Raw genomic sequence first — 15,987 nt, 5'->3', positions numbered from 1 at the left:
CGAAGTCAGACGCTTAACCAACTGAGCCACCCAGGCGCCTCCATATAAATTTAAAACATAAAAATTCTATTCTTTTTCACTGTGATCAAGAAAACTGTAAAGATAGGTGCATTAAGTTCTGCTTTTGTCAAAACAGACAGAATTAAGGAGATAAAACAGACTTGTAATGATTAGTAGTTTCAGTAGTTTCTGTCCCCATCCAAAAACACTTATTTCAGAGCTTCTCTTTCTGAAAAGTGCATTCTTTTGTGGGCTCTGTGTCCCTTCACAAGACCAAACTTTGAATTGGATTAACAGCCTTTTCAAAGTTATTTTGTCTTAGTATTCATTGAAACGATTTCTTTTTCAGTTTGTAAGTTGAATTTACTATACTGTTTCTTAGTTGAGATATTTTTAAGCATATTCTTTGTTTCTGTGATATTTTTGATAACCAAAAAAAAAGAGTTTTTATGTATATAAACATTTTCTCTATACAGAATGGGAAAGTTTGCATAATTTGACATTTGAAAATCAAATTTTAAATAAATAATTGTGTATGTGAAAATAGCAAATCAAATAAAGCATACTTGAAATGTTATTGAATCTTTTTTTATTGAGTTACTTTTGATTATAGACTATGGAGGTGGCAACCAGAAATGAGAAAATAGCTTACTGTTTCTGCTACCTCCTGTATATAACCCTAAGTCATTCAAGATGGTTTTGTGGTACCTTCTCAACAATTGTAGTGTATATAGATTATCCTTCTTTCACAAGTTATTCTAATTGGCTCCTCCAGCTATATTAAAGTATTTTTTTATTGTTACACATTGACTCATTATCTTAGATACTTTACTAATTGTTAATTTATTAATTACTTATATTACATGTAGTATCTTGTTGAGAAATATATTATGTCTCAATTCAAGTTCAGAATTTACTTGGGCAATAAATAAAAGTTGACCATCGTCCCTTTGAAAAATTGACTCTGGGGGGGGGGGTGCCTGGGTGACTCAGTTGAGCGTCCGACTTTGGCTCAGGTCATGATCTCACGGTTCGTGGTTTTGAGCCCTGCAATGGGCTCTGTGCTGACAGCGTGGAGCCTGGAGCCTGCTTCGGATTCTGTGTCTCCCTCCATCTCTGCCTCTCCCCCTCTTGTGCTCTGTGTGTGTGTGTCTCTCTCTCTCAAAAATAAATAAACATTAAAAAAGTTTTATAAGAAAAAAATGAAAAGTTGACTCTGGGTGAAAACCAATCTGAATTGTAAAAAATTTGAAGTTGAAAGTAGAGAATAGGCTAATAGGTTCCCTGAGGTATTTTTTTTAATGCAGATAGTACTTCTTTGAAGTCTTTAAGGATATTTTCAAAGTTTACTCTTCGATTTTTGTACCATACCTTCTATAACTTTGTTTACAATTTGTACTGCTTTAGATTGTTAAGGATTGGTAGGGTTCACTCTAGTGCTTATTTTAAGTTACCACAAATTCTCAACTAATATAGTCCAAATGACATAGCCTTTAAGTATGCATGAAACAAGTTTATACTTAATAGTTTCATATGAAAATTGTTTCCCTTCTCTTTCTCTAGGGTAATGTGTTTATGTATTATGGACTGTCTAATTTCTATCAAAACCATCGTCGTTATGTGAAATCTCGAGATGACAGTCAGCTAAATGGGGATGCTAGTGCTTTGCTTGTAAGTAAAATGATGAAATATGAAAATGTGATAGATGTAAATAAGAATGTGTAATAATTATTCAGTTACAAATGTTAAATTTAATGATGTTAGGATGAAATTAAAGTGTTACTTGTCATTTATACTTGTTTAGTGAGGGTTTTTAGTTAAAATTTTTTTTCGCCTGGAATTTGCACAGATTAATGATTTCTTACAATTTCTTACTACCTGCTTCTTTCTAGTACTGCCATTGGATTTTTGCTTTATTAAGCTGTAATGGAATTTTGATGAGTCTAGTATTCTGGGTATATAATTGGTTCTTTTTTGAGTTTGTTCATTACTGTTATACTTGGTAAGAATGTATAAATAAACTACTTTTAGTTTCTGAGGTTATGTTTTAGAATTGAACATGTATGCTGTCTGTTTTTTAACTTGTGGAAAGCCTGAGTAGTAAAGTTCAAAGGATGGGTTACCGAAAAATTGTCTGAGGACCTTTTTGAAAATACAGATTCCAGACTTCTCCTAAGTGTAGTAAACCAGTCTCTGCAGGGGTGGAGCTCTAAAATATCTTTTTAACAAGGTTCCCTTCTGATGCCCAGCCTTATTTGGGCTAGAGGATCTTAGTTTCCTGACTGTTGTTCAACTTTTCATAGTGGTGGGTGGTGCCCAAGTATTTTATGTAATTGTTGCTAATGCAGCAAATCTTCAGAGTTCCAGAGCTATTGAGGATTTCTTAGAAACAGTGAATCTCAGGGTGCCTGGGTGGCTCAGTCGGTTGAGCATGGGACTTTGGCTCAGGTCATGATGTCACGGTTCATGGGTTTGAGCCCTGCGTCAGGCTCTGTGCTGACAGCTCAGAGCCTGGAGCCTGCTTTGGATTCTGCGTCTCCCTCTCTCTGCCCCTCCCCTGCTCATGCTCTGTCTCTCTCTGTCTCTCAGAAAAAAATAAACACTGAAAAAAAAATTAAGAAAAAAAAGAAACAGTGAATCTCTTAGAATGCAATTTAAGACTATATTGTAACCAGAATAGTCCTGCGACCGTATAGCTGCTCTAGGTGATCTTTACTGTTTGAGATCTTGAGAAACAGTGAATCTATTGAAAGATTCTGGTTAAGTGTGCAATATTCTGCAATCCATGTGGGGTTAGGACTCAAATCCAGAGAAGATGGTGTTCTGTGAGACACACCAGGTTCTTAGTCCTTTCTGAATTTGTTGATTGGGATTATGAATTGGGTGTGTTCAGAGACCCAGAAAATGGGGGTTGATTTATAGTTTATAGTTTTTTTAAAATTTAGATACACCCTGTCTTTAGTGAGGGCAAAAGAAGTGGAGACTGATTCTTTTCTTACAGGCTTCAAGCAAAGCTTTTAGACTACACTAGGAATTGATGAATTCTTTTCTGTAAAGGGCCAGACAGTAGATATTTTGGGTTTTGTAGGTCTTACAGTCTCTTGATACAGCTACCCCCTTCCGCCACTGTGGAATGAAAGTAGCCATAGATAGTACTTACAATGAATGGGTGTAGTGTAGCTGTGTTCTAGTAAAATTTTATTTGTAAAAACAGGTGGTGGGCTGGATTTGTCCTGCAGTCTATCATTTATTGATCCCTCAGCTAGATCAAAATACATGATTTTAAAACCAGGTGGCTTTCAAAAATTTTAAAGATTTTAAGAGTGGACAGATTGAAGTCCAAGTTACTTAATATTATATGTAAGATCCTTCACAATGTGCTACCAATCTGCTATTCTAGCCTCATTGTTTCATACTCTTTTTTAAAAAAAATATATAATTTATTGTCAAATTGGTTTCCATACAACACCCAGTGCTCATCCCAACAAGTGCCTTCCTCCCTGCCCATCACCCACTTTCCCCTCTCCCCCACCCCCATCTACCCTTGGTTTGTTCTCAGTCCTTAAGAGTCTCTTATGGTTTGCCTCCCTCCCTCTCTAACTATTTTTTTCCCCGTCCCCTCCCCCATGGTCTTCTGTTACGTTTCTCAAGATCCACATATGAGTGAAGACATGCGGTATCTGTCTTTCTCTACCTGGCTGATTTCATTTAGCATAATACCCTCCAGTTCCATCCACGTTGCTGCAAATGGCCAGATTTCATTCTTTCTCATTGCCAAGTAGTATTCCATTGTATATATAAACCACATCTTCTTTATCCATTTGTCAGTTGATGGACATTTAGGGTCTTTCCATAATTTGGCTATTGTTGGAAGTGCTGCTATAAACATTGGGGTACATGTGCCCCTATGCATCAGCACTCCTGTATCCTTTGGGTAGATTCCTAGCAGTGCTATTGCTAGGCCATAGGGTAGCTCTATTTTTAATTTTTTGAGGAACCTGGTGCAGCCGCTCATACTCTGTCTTTAACGTACCTATGACCTGGCTGCCCTGGGCAATGTAAGCTGCTCCCTAACCATTCCTGGGACCGAGTAACCTGCCCATTTTACATTTTATTTGCCTAGGATGCTGGTTTAACTCTTCCCCTGGAGGCCCTCTCATCTGGAGGCCTGCTATTGTCTTTAGTGCCCTTTGATACAAAATAACTTCTTTACATATTTAGTTCATTCATACTTTATCCCAAGTCACTTCTCACCTTGCTTAACAAACTCCACATCATTCATTCCAAACTCTCTCCACATCATTTGTTCTGGCCCTACTTTGAGGTCATTTTCTACATAGTCACTATAGTGATCTTTTAAAAAAAAAATGTAAATGCCACTTTCTGCTTAAAATTTTTCAGTGGTCTACTAGCACTTGCAGTAAATCTCAGGATGACCTGAACTATGCATAATTCTCCAGTGTCATCATGTCATTCTCCTTGTTCCCATACTCTAACTACATTTACCTTTTACCTTCTCAGAAATAATCCAGTTTTTTCTCAATGGCATGTATTATTCTCTGATTAAAACCCTCTTCTGCCTGCTTCTCACATGCTTGTCTCCTATTCTTTAGGTCTTAACTTATATGATGCCACCTCCAGAGCCAACTTTTCCTTATCATAGATTCCAAAGTAATTTATTTTGCCATCCCCCATAATCACTTGCACACTATTTTCATAACACTTACTGTAATTTGTAATTATATTTAGTTATTTGTCTTCTGTTTTCTCAGCTACACTGTAAGCTCATGAGGGCAGGGAGCATGACTTTCTTTAACCACCATATACCAAACACCTTGCCAGAGCTTAGCACATGGAAGACATTTAATAAATATATGTTGAACGAATATAGACACATATATTGACACCTTCATCATGACTCTTATTTCATATAATAATTGGTTGTATATGGATCTATTTCCTCTGTTACACTGTGACTTTATTATTTAAAATTTTTTTTTCTGTTTCTAGCACCTTGCATGGTACATGATATATTAGGTACTCATTACATGGCTTTCCTAAGCCAGTTACTGCAAAGTATCTAGCATTCCGTACCTGATGCATAGGTAGTAAATAATATTTCCTTTCTTTTAAAACTTACTGAAGAATTTAGTGACTAGGATATATTTTTCCTTCTGAGAGTTTATTTATATTTAAAACTTTTTTTTTTTGAAATTACAGTGTTCATCAAAACATTCCAGTAGTCATAAGCCAGTTATATACTGTCTGTCTTCAAGGTCTCAGTGTACTAACTTTATACATCTAGATGGCTTAGGGAACAGAAAGCTGAGAAGTCAGATATTAAAGAGACTTAATGAGATCCCTGCCACATGTTTCTTTAGCCTTTTTTTTCCATGCAGGCTGTTGTTTATCCAGTCTAGACACAGAGAATGTTGGATACAAGCCAGTGTTGGTTGGTAATAGAATAGCCCTAAAAGGACTAACTAGGGTCTAGTTAATTTCCAATCAAGAATATCTTAGTCTGTTTTGTTTTATTTTATTTTATTTTATTGTATTGTATTGTATTGTATTATTTATTTATTTTTAATTTTTTTATGTGTTTTGAGACATCGCTTACTGTAGCTTTGGAGTTTCAGAACAACCCAGACATATACCTAATCTCAGACTTGGTAGAATCTCTGGTTTAATCCTGCAACTGCTACATCTCCTTGAAATCTTCAGTAGGGACTAAGTCCAAACATTTTTGTTTTCCTAGTATCTGGATGCACAATTTAAAGAGAGCGGTATATTCTAGGAATGAATCTACCTTAGCCCACTTCCATCCCTCCCTCCTTCCCTCCTTCCTTCCTTTGACATGGGACCATGGGATTAACCTAGAATTACACAATTTGAGATTATCTAGTTGAACATGTTCATTTTGTGAGGCCCAGGGAAACCAAGGAACTTGCCCAAAGGCACATAGTAGTATATAGCTGGACCTAGAGCCTCCAGTCTACTTTTGGTTTAAGATTGACAACAGACTGCTTGTTAATTTTTCTTGCACAGAAAACTCCTTGTGGTATGATTTTTGTGTTGATATGAAAATTTTTAAAAAGTCAGTTTGATATATGTATGTATGACAAAATATATGCAAGGAAGGGTTACATTATAAAGGTAATACAATTATTACCTTTATGTAAGGTAATTATGTTAAGAAATAATTTGAGTATTTAAATGTGATGTTATTTATAGTCTTTACCATACAGATCTATTCTGTATGCATTGCAGGTGAGACACATGTAGGGATAGAATTTTTAATCAGTAAGTATGGCTAGCTCATAGTTCTCCTGGAGGCCTGTGTAATAATTTTTTCTTCTTTTCCTTTCAAACATCAGAATCCCAGTAAAGAATGTGAGCCTTATCGAAGAAACGAAGACAAACCAATTGCTCCTTGTGGAGCTATTGCCAACAGCATGTTTAATGGTATGATATAGTTATAAACAAAAGATACGGATTATAAATATATATAATTACAAAACTTTGTATAATTTATTGATACTGATTTGGTAGTCTAGTAAACATGAATGAAATTGAAAAATTCAGCAACTTTAAAATAAATATATCAACTAGTTATTCAATGGAATGTCATAATGATTTGGGACTTTTTTGAGAATTCTTATACTTTAAGAATGAATTCTCTCTCTGGGAAGAAAGGAACGGAGACATTCTGCTAACTTTCACATTTCATATATGATAAAATAAAAGCCAGGCTGCCTTTTCCACCAACTTCAAATATTTATACCATTACAAAGGAGCTATAGTTGATCTTTTAGGGCAGCACTGTCTGATACAAATATAATGTAAACCATCATTGTGAGACATGTATATATAATTTAAAATTTTATAATAGGCACATTAAAAAACACTAAATAGAAACAAGTAAAATTACTTTTGCTAATATACTTTATTGAACCCAATATGCCCCAAATATTATTACCTTTTAACTGTATAAATTGTGTTCAGTATATAAAATATGAGTGAGATATTTTATATTCTTTTTTTAATTTAAATTCAAGTTAAGGAGATACTTTATATTCTGTTTTTTTTGGACTGAGTTTTTAATTTCTGAAATGTATTGTTTCAAAAATATAATAATATATTATTACAAAACATATTCATTTGGACCAGCCATAATGTCAGTGGCTCCGTGGCCATGTAGCTAGTGGCTACCATATTGCACAGTGCAGGTAGAGAAATGGATAAGCCAGAAACTATTTAGGAGTGCATTTTTTAAAGAAAAGGAAGAGAAGCAAATTTACCCTGCAAATTATTTTATTTGGGTTAATACTAAAACATTTCGCCTTATCATATACCAGCTAGCCATATAGGAGAAGTGACCTATAACTATATTGAGGGAAGAGAAGTCCATCTAGGATTATAAAGTTACCATAGATAATTCACATATAAGTAGTCAAGAGCAAATATATGTCATATGCCTGCTTACCCGGTTATAACCCCTTTTGGGAGCAGATACCAGATCCTTATTTCTCAGAGTATAGTAGATCCTATGGATATTCAATAGATACTTAGCAATTTTTTCTTTTTTGTGTGTTTAGATACATTAGAATTGTTTCTGGTTGGCAATGAATCTCATCCTACACCTATTCCTTTGAAAAAGAAAGGTATTGCTTGGTGGACAGATAAAAATGTAAAATTCAGAAATCCCCCTGGAGGAGAAAGTCTAGAAGAACGATTTAAAGGTAAAATTTACTAATATTTCTTTCAAATATGATATAATCAAGGAGTTTTGTTTTTTTTTTTTTTCAATGTTTATTTATTTTTGGGACAGAGAGAGACAGAGCATGAACGGGGGAGGGTCAGAGAGAGAGGGAGACACAGAATCAGAAACAGGCTCCAGGCTCTGAGCCATCAGCCCAGAGCCCGACGCGGGGCTCGAACTCACGGACCGCGAGATCGTGACCTGGCTGAAGTCGGACGCTTAACCGACTGCGCCACCCAGGCGCCCCATAATCAAGGAGTTTTAATGAAGTACCTAAAATTTTCTGTCTTTAGAATTTTAAAAACTTTTATGCTTTTTTATTTTTATTTTATTTTTTATTTTTTTTTTATTATTTATTTATTTATTTATTTTTTAACGTTTATTTATTTTTGGGACAGAGAGAGACAGAGCATGAACGGGGGAGGGGCAGAGAGAGAGGGAGACACAGAATCGGAAACAGGCTCCAGGCTCTGAGCCATCAGCCCAGAGCCCGACGCGGGGCTCGAACTCACGGACCGCGAGATCGTGACCTGGCTGAAGTCGGACGCTTAACCAACTGCGCCACCCAGGCGCCCCTATGCTTTCGACTTCAGCCAGGTCACGATCTCGCGGTCCGTGAGTTCGAGCCCCGCGTCGGGCTCTGGGCTGATGGCTCAGAGCCTGGAGCCTGTTTCCGATTCTGTGTCTCCCTCTCTCTCTGCCCCTCCCCCGTTCATGCTCTGTCTCTCTCTGTCCCCCCAAAAAATAAATAAATAAATAAACGTTGGAAAAAAAAAATTAAAAAAAAAATAATAAATAAATAATAAAAACAGCAACTATTCTTAACTTCATACCAAGTTAGGTAAAATATGTAGGATGTTCTAATGTACTGAAATTCTAAAGGAAATGTGCATGTACATTTAATCTTGAATTTTTCTGGTATTTTCTTATAAGCATTTCAGCCATTGTCTTTACAAATTGCAGGCAAGTTTCTTTTAAACAAGACCCAATTTTTTATTATAATTAAAAATTTAAATTTAGTTTTGATTCTGTACCTCCTAAATTTTGCAATGTAATGTTTTTTACATTATATGTTTGCATTAAATCATCTGCTTTTTGGTATGTACCTCATAGCGTACTTTTAGTATTTTCTTAATGGAGATAGCCATCAAATCTTTGTAATTACTTGTTATTACATGAGGAATTGGTTTGTCTCTAGATTTCAAGACTTTCTTGGAATATGCATATATTTATACCTTTGAAAATAGGAAAAATATTCAGATTGTGTATTGCATATCTTTGTTTTATTTGAGTGTGAATTTTCAGTGAAACTCCTAATAGAATTGAATATTTTGTCCCCTCACCCTTCTCTTCTTTTTTTAAGATACAACAAAGCCAGTAAACTGGGTTAAACCAGTGTACATGCTGGATTCTGAACCAGATAATAATGGGTTCATAAATGAGGATTTTATTGTTTGGATGCGAACTGCAGCATTACCTACTTTTCGTAAGTTATATCGTCTAATAGAGCGGAAAAGTGATTTACATCCAACATTGCCAGCTGGACGATACTATTTGAATATCACATACAGTATCCTTTTTTGGCCATGTGCACAGATTCATAGAATTTGAAAAGGGAAAGAGTATAGTTTAGTCTTATCTCATTTATGTGACATGCTATTCTGTGTTTTAGTTTTGATCTCATTTTTGTAAGAGTATGTGTGTATACATATGAGAGGGTATCTTTTCACTTATATCTTCCAGAAGTCTTAAATTTTTATAAACTTTGTACTAGGATTCAGGCATATTATTTGATAAAATTATTTAAGATGCTGGTGGTAGATTTATTAATATGCTAGATATTTCTACAATGGAAATTGTAATTGAGCTTAATGCAAAGGCCAGTGAACACAACTGATGCTAAATTAGCATTCAGCTTATTTAGATATATGTATCTATATATACTTTTATATATTCTTTAGATATTAAGAATCAGTGAATGTTAGTTCACATCAATATAATTGTTTGTAACTATTATGTTCATAGTACCAAAACACTTTTATCATTAGCTGTATTATTTTACGTTAATAATTCAGGAGTACTTTTCAATGCTGATAAATATAATTTATTTCATTCTGATTATATGTCAACATTGTACCAAGTACTGTTCATGCATTATTTTATTTTATTTGAAGCATTATGAGATGGGTATCATCATCTCCATGTACGTAGCCACGTATATAGGAACATAGAGCATTTAAGTAACTTACCCAAGGTTATGCAGAAAATAAGTAGAAGAGTTGGGGTTCCTAATCAAGCTATTGACTCCAAAGGCCATGACTTTACCATCTGCCACTACTACAGGCCGCATCCCTAGATAGTTCACTCAAGTAATCAGACCAAGCCACAGCCATATTGGCGTGGTTACAAAGTCTTCCTTAGCTGACAATAATTGGACACTACCCTTTATTCTAAACAAAGTCCTTACATCTTTTAATCTGTAGCCCATTGCTTATATATATCATGAATGAAAATATTCTCAAATATTAGCATTTGAATGTTTGCTAATGCTTTGCATTTTTGATTTTTCATAATCCAAATGAGCTATTAAAACTAAATATAGTTTTAGTTTTATAATGTATTAGTGAATGGTTAACAGACCTAATTTCAAAACAAATGTCTTCTTGGATCCTTAGCCTCTTAATTTTGCACCTGAGTATACAACTGAATATGACCTGATAATGACAGACTAAAAGTAGCCACGTTTTGGAAACGAGGCCCACATAGCAGCAATTATCCTGAGGCTAGTGCCAGAGTAGAAGGCAGCTCTGTTACAGCATCCAGAAGATCTAGTAAGGAGTAAGGACAGATACTACCCTGTAGCCTAGAGCATAATTTAGGGAAGTCTTTGGAGTACTTAGTACTTTGTCTTAGTTAAGAGACTATTTGCATCCAAGGCACTGAGAAGAGAAATCAAAGAACGTAGGCTCTCAAAGACTGACGAGACAGGAGTTTGGGTCTGCGAAGCATCAAGGGTAATTATAAAAATGAGGTATCAAGTGGGAACTAGACACCAGAATTAAGACAGAAGCCCATTTTGGGGGGTTGGGATACAGAGAGGCTAGCATGAGTGATTTGATAGTTTGTCTCCCAGAGTGTTATATTAGTTAGAACTCTTATTATAATCATTCCTGCTTCAGGTTTAGGGTTGATTTAAGAAACTGGCAGAGTCTGCCATTTGGAATAATAGGGCACATCCGTAGGGATGGGAAATTGCAGAGAGAAACAAATGGGGCCTAAACTTGATTCCAAAGATGTCTTTGAAAAGGTTGTAAACCTTTCACATAGGGATTTAGTTCTGTGTTCTCTAATTCTTGCCAAAATCTTAGAATTGGTCCATGTAGATAGCTCATCCAATATACTGGTGTCCCATTTCTTAAATCTCTTTAACAGTTCACCCTTCATTTCTACTCTCTTTCAGCCATCACCTCTGCGTCACACTATGAGTTTTGTCATTGCTCCAAATCAACAAGTTAAAACTTCAATATCATACTCTTTGACCTTGTGCTCTGAGTCCTCTTGTATTCTCATAATTACTCTTTTATTACACATGCTCTTTGAGCTCACAGAGACCTCCAACCTCTTCATTCTTCCTTTTTCTTCTGGTCAGTCTTCTCTTCCTCTGTTGGTTTTATTGCTGTTCATCTGAAATATTTTTTTCACATTACATTTCTTTGTGGTCTTTTGCCCCTTCTGTGTAATGAGAGTAAAAGTACCTGAGAAGCCATTTAACCCTTAAATTCGGTTGTTTTTGCTTGTAAACTATATTGGTTTTCACTACTAATGTTTAACTTGCTAAATCAGTGCTTCAAGGTAATAGTCATATAATTATTTTGTGGTTCGGAAAATGTGAGTAAGGTGCCTGTGTATCATAGAATTATACCAGTGAGTTACAAGCAATTAAATGCCAAATTTTTAAGTTGTGTTTTAAAAATCAAGTAACTAGACATGGAAAAGCCTTCCTATACATTCTTCAGATTACCCTGTACACTCTTTTGATGGACGAAAACGGATGATCTTGAGCACTATTTCATGGATGGGAGGAAAAAATCCATTTTTGGGGATTGCTTACATCACTATTGGATCCATCTCCTTCCTTCTAGGAGTTGTACTGCTAGTAATCAATCATAAATATAGAAACAGTAGTAATACTGCTGACATTACCATTTAATTTTATATTCTGAAAACAGATTTACTGCATGTGCATCAAGGCCAGTCCTATTCAACCTAGCTTTCGACTGCTGATGTCTGGTTAGTATGTCATTTTTGAAGTTGGCACATAACTTTGGTTTTTTTAAAAAAAAGTTTTTGTCCTTTGCTTCTTCCTTATGGATGTCTTATGGAACTATATGACGGGTATGAAACAAATTAACTATATAGATCATATCAACACTGTAACTGCTGAAATGGCATTCTAATGTTTGCTTTTTGTTGGGCCAGGCCATATGATGCATAGTCTCTTTTATGTGAAATGCATCTATTGCTTAAATATTTATGCTGTGTTGATAATATTATATTGACAAGTGATGCTGTATATGTGTGCCTGTTGTGTGAAGAAAGGGATTACAAGATGTATGAATATAACACCTTGCTAACCTTGCAGGATTCAGAGTTACAAAAAAGATCTAAATCTAAATAAAACGCTTCTTCATTTTCATGTGTCATGTGTAAAGGCTTAAAGTGCCATCTTTGTTGAGGTTGTTCAAGTATTCCATTTATCCAGTACAGTTCTTTGTCAAGTATAGCTTTGATTTGAAAGGACATGCTTACCTTGTCTAGCATAGGAATTAATGGTCATGTCTGAAGAGGTCAGATGGGTCTCAGGTGGGAGAATTTAAAATTCCTTTTTCCATTTGATTAAGATGTTGCAGTCAGGAACCCCAACTCACTTGATATGTTTTTACATGTGATCATTTCCCTTGAAGCTTATACTTCATAAGGGACAAAAGAATATAGGTGAGATGGGAAAATTTCTTGGCAGACCTTCATCTTCTGCCAGATGTAAGTGTTCAGAGGAAACTGTTTTCATTCTTGTGGTATTTAACATTCAGAAATTTGCTTCAGCATTGGAAATACCTCAGGCTGTTTTTATTTTGCAGGTAAGTTTTGATTTAAGTACTAATGTTGTATTGCAGAAAATTTAGAAAACAGTGACTTTCATATTTCATTCAATTTTTGCATATAGGTCAAATATAGAGATGTATGCACATTCTCTTTGGTTAAGGTACCAATTATTTTGGTTGGTTTTTCCTAAGACACTTAAAAAATAAATTCTTTAAATTTCCTAATTAAATTCTGGACATTTTGCAGTATGCACATGGTAAATTATAATATATATGGTTGAAGTTACTTTATTTTCTATTAACTGGAATTATTTTAATATTCCTTATTGAATAAATGCTGTAATTTGTTTGCTATGGAACTTACTCCTGAATGTAAACTTACTTTTTCAACATGCATGAAAATGTATGTCTTAATCAGAGGTGGCTTAATTGCATAGAAATGGCTTTTCTTTTTTAACTAAAATAACTCCTATATTTGTATAGAAGAATGGCTGTTTATTCAGAGTTTGTGATGATTTTGTTCAGTTATATTTTAAATCAAAAGGTCTGGGTAATGTATCAATTTTGATTAATATATGTTTTTTTTTTTTAAAACAACAACAACAAAAAATAATGTAATGGTTAATAGAAATGTGCCACACTTCTTAAGTTTTGTATAACATGAAATTTAGTTAAAAGAACTTGTAATTCATAATTACTTTTAACTGGTAGAATATCACTTGCATGAGGTACTTAATGTATGATTATCCTGAAATTTCTGAGTGCATAGGGTATTCTTTGTCTAAAAATATTCTTTGTCTTGTCAGTCCTTCAGAATATTGTTATTTATTCTGACCATTGACCCTCTTTCACATGGCAATTTATTTTCTGGGACACATCACTGGGAGAGAAGGTTTTTGCCAGTCTTCCCAGATTGAGTTTGTTTTGTTCAAGGAGGACTGCCGTCCTGCGTCTCTTTTTCTAATTAGGGGACCAAAGGTGCCACGAAAGAAAAGTTGAAGACCCTTCCAACACTTTCTCATCTGGGGTGAAGACAGAATCTTAAGATATATTTGGAGTTTTATCTATTTACAAGTTCATCGATGGCCTAATTTCCTTCCCGTCTCCTGCCGTTTGAGCGCTAAGGGATTCCTGTTACTAATTATGAAGAATGTGGAACATTCATATGGCCTCTGCGAAGCCTGGTGGGAAGGAAAAACATTTCTTTTTTTATGGGGCTTATGCTCATCTTTTGGAAATATTAATGTCATATTCAACTTTTAGAGAATCATACTGCATTTTACTGCATTCAGGTTAAGTAGAAGGCATTGAAGAATGCATTGACTTACAGGAAGTATTTTGATATATGAGATTTCCCAATTGAAGGAATTATTTAATATGTAAAAGCTAAGAAGTTTCATTGAAATCATAAGGCAGTTAAAAATGAATTGGTAAAAATAATTGTACTACCAAATGGGGAATTATTCAACCAAGAGGAGAGTCAAGTGAATATTTTTTGTTTATTGGTTAGTTATCAGTTTGTTTGTAACCTTGATTATATTTAAAGATAATGTCCTGTTAGTATGTTCTGTATTAATAAAAATGAACAAAATTAATTTTGCTATGTTCAAGTGTCTTGCTAAAATAATAATGCCTCAGTGTTGTTAATGTTTAAGCACTAAATTTTAGCCCAAGGTCAATAAATCCCACATTTTAACATTTCTATGTCTAGATTTGATTGCCATTATGGATATATATTAATCATTTTGACAGCATTAACTGCAAGGTTTGTATATATTACTTAGAAACATCTGTTCTTACCAGGAGGTGGTCATATTGTCACCTGAGTTATAGGTAGATGGGCTAAATTTGGTATTAGATCAAGGAAATGTCTAGTAAATAGAAAAGGAAGAAGTGGTAGAGAAGTAAGGATGATGAAATAATGAAGAGGGTGGGGCATACAGGAAACGAAAAGCCAGACCAAGAAAGAGAACAGCTGACTGGAGGGTTAATGAATGCTCACCTTCTATCTTCATGGAAACAATGCCTTAGAATTCTTGTATTGTCCTTTGTTGGTTAAGGTGAAAAGTCTTCTTCTTTATAAACATGTGTTTTTTGAAAGGAGGGGAGAGGCAGTAAAGGAGTGCTGTTTCAAGAGGAGTTTTGATGCATAAATGTTTGTATAGAGTTTGGATGATCTAGTGAAGTGTTTTAGAGCTTTTTTTTAGCCCATGTTCCATTCAGTAAACATAAAAATCATATTTCCCCTAATGTCATTCGAAATTTCAAAATAAATATCATGTCTAAAATCAAATCGACCACGGTGACCTTATTTGATTTTATAGCTTTGTAAATAAATAAATTTATATTTTATCAAAGTAACGTGTATATACAGTTAAAAAAAAATCGACAAGCCTTATGATGAAAACCAGTAGCCCCTGTCCCAACTTTCTTTAAGTCTTAGAGATAATCACTTTGAGTCCAAAAGTTATCTTTTGGCATTTGTTTTAGTGTATCTAAACAATATGCCTAGTCTGCTATTGCTTGATTTAATGGTTTTAGTCATCATTAATATCTTCTTGATAATGTTAACCTGCTGATTAAAGCTCTTTAACATACCTTTCCTTCTCCCATTATTATTACAGTTATATCATATTTGGGAAACACAGTAGCTATTATTACTTATGACTGTGGAGCAAAGCTTTGCACCACAATTACATTTCACATCATTTTATTTATCCTAGAATTAATAATTGCCTCATTTTTAACACGTAATTTCTAGAAACCTATCTTAAGCTTTTCCCAGTTATTCTGTCAGGTCCTCCATATTCTCATCAATAGTTTTGAAGGGTTTTTGTCCCCAAATATCAGATAATCTGATTCCCTGTTTTTACCAGGGAGATCTATTCTGTATTTGTCCTTTTATGCCAATCTGAACTGGTTGTTTTCTTGACCAGTTACACAGCCATTATCCCATGATCTCCTCTTGTCACCTTTCTATGTTGGATCTGTTTCCTAGTTTATTCTGTAATTTACTGGAGCACTACCTAAAGCACTTAAAGCTTCCTAAGAAGTGGTAGCTGAGAGGCAAATTTTCTGTGTCTAAAATGTCTTTTTTCAATTTTCACATCTCATTGATAGTTTGAC

The 15,987-nt window shown here is 34.7% G+C and overlaps 1 protein-coding gene across 1 annotated transcript in view; it reads left to right on the top strand.

The window, feature by feature from the left end:
• The window catches only part of TMEM30A (transmembrane protein 30A), a 39,230-nt gene extending 24,774 nt beyond the window's left edge, over positions 1 to 14,456 (top strand). Inside the window, exons 3-7 of the mRNA XM_045498799.1 lie at positions 1,564 to 1,671; positions 6,375 to 6,462; positions 7,596 to 7,739; positions 9,123 to 9,329; positions 11,776 to 14,456. Of these exons, the coding sequence (XP_045354755.1) occupies positions 1,564 to 1,671; positions 6,375 to 6,462; positions 7,596 to 7,739; positions 9,123 to 9,329; positions 11,776 to 11,969 (741 nt within the window). The 3' untranslated portion in view covers positions 11,970 to 14,456. The remainder of the gene's footprint in view (positions 1 to 1,563; positions 1,672 to 6,374; positions 6,463 to 7,595; positions 7,740 to 9,122; positions 9,330 to 11,775) is intronic.
• The last annotated feature ends 1,531 nt before the right edge of the window (positions 14,457 to 15,987 follow it).

This window comes from Leopardus geoffroyi, chromosome B2 (genome assembly GCF_018350155.1).
Source record: "Leopardus geoffroyi isolate Oge1 chromosome B2, O.geoffroyi_Oge1_pat1.0, whole genome shotgun sequence".
Lineage (NCBI taxonomy): Eukaryota > Metazoa > Chordata > Mammalia > Carnivora > Felidae > Leopardus > Leopardus geoffroyi.
Note: the sequence above shows the minus strand (reverse complement) of the source record. Positions and strands in the feature narration are given on the sequence as shown.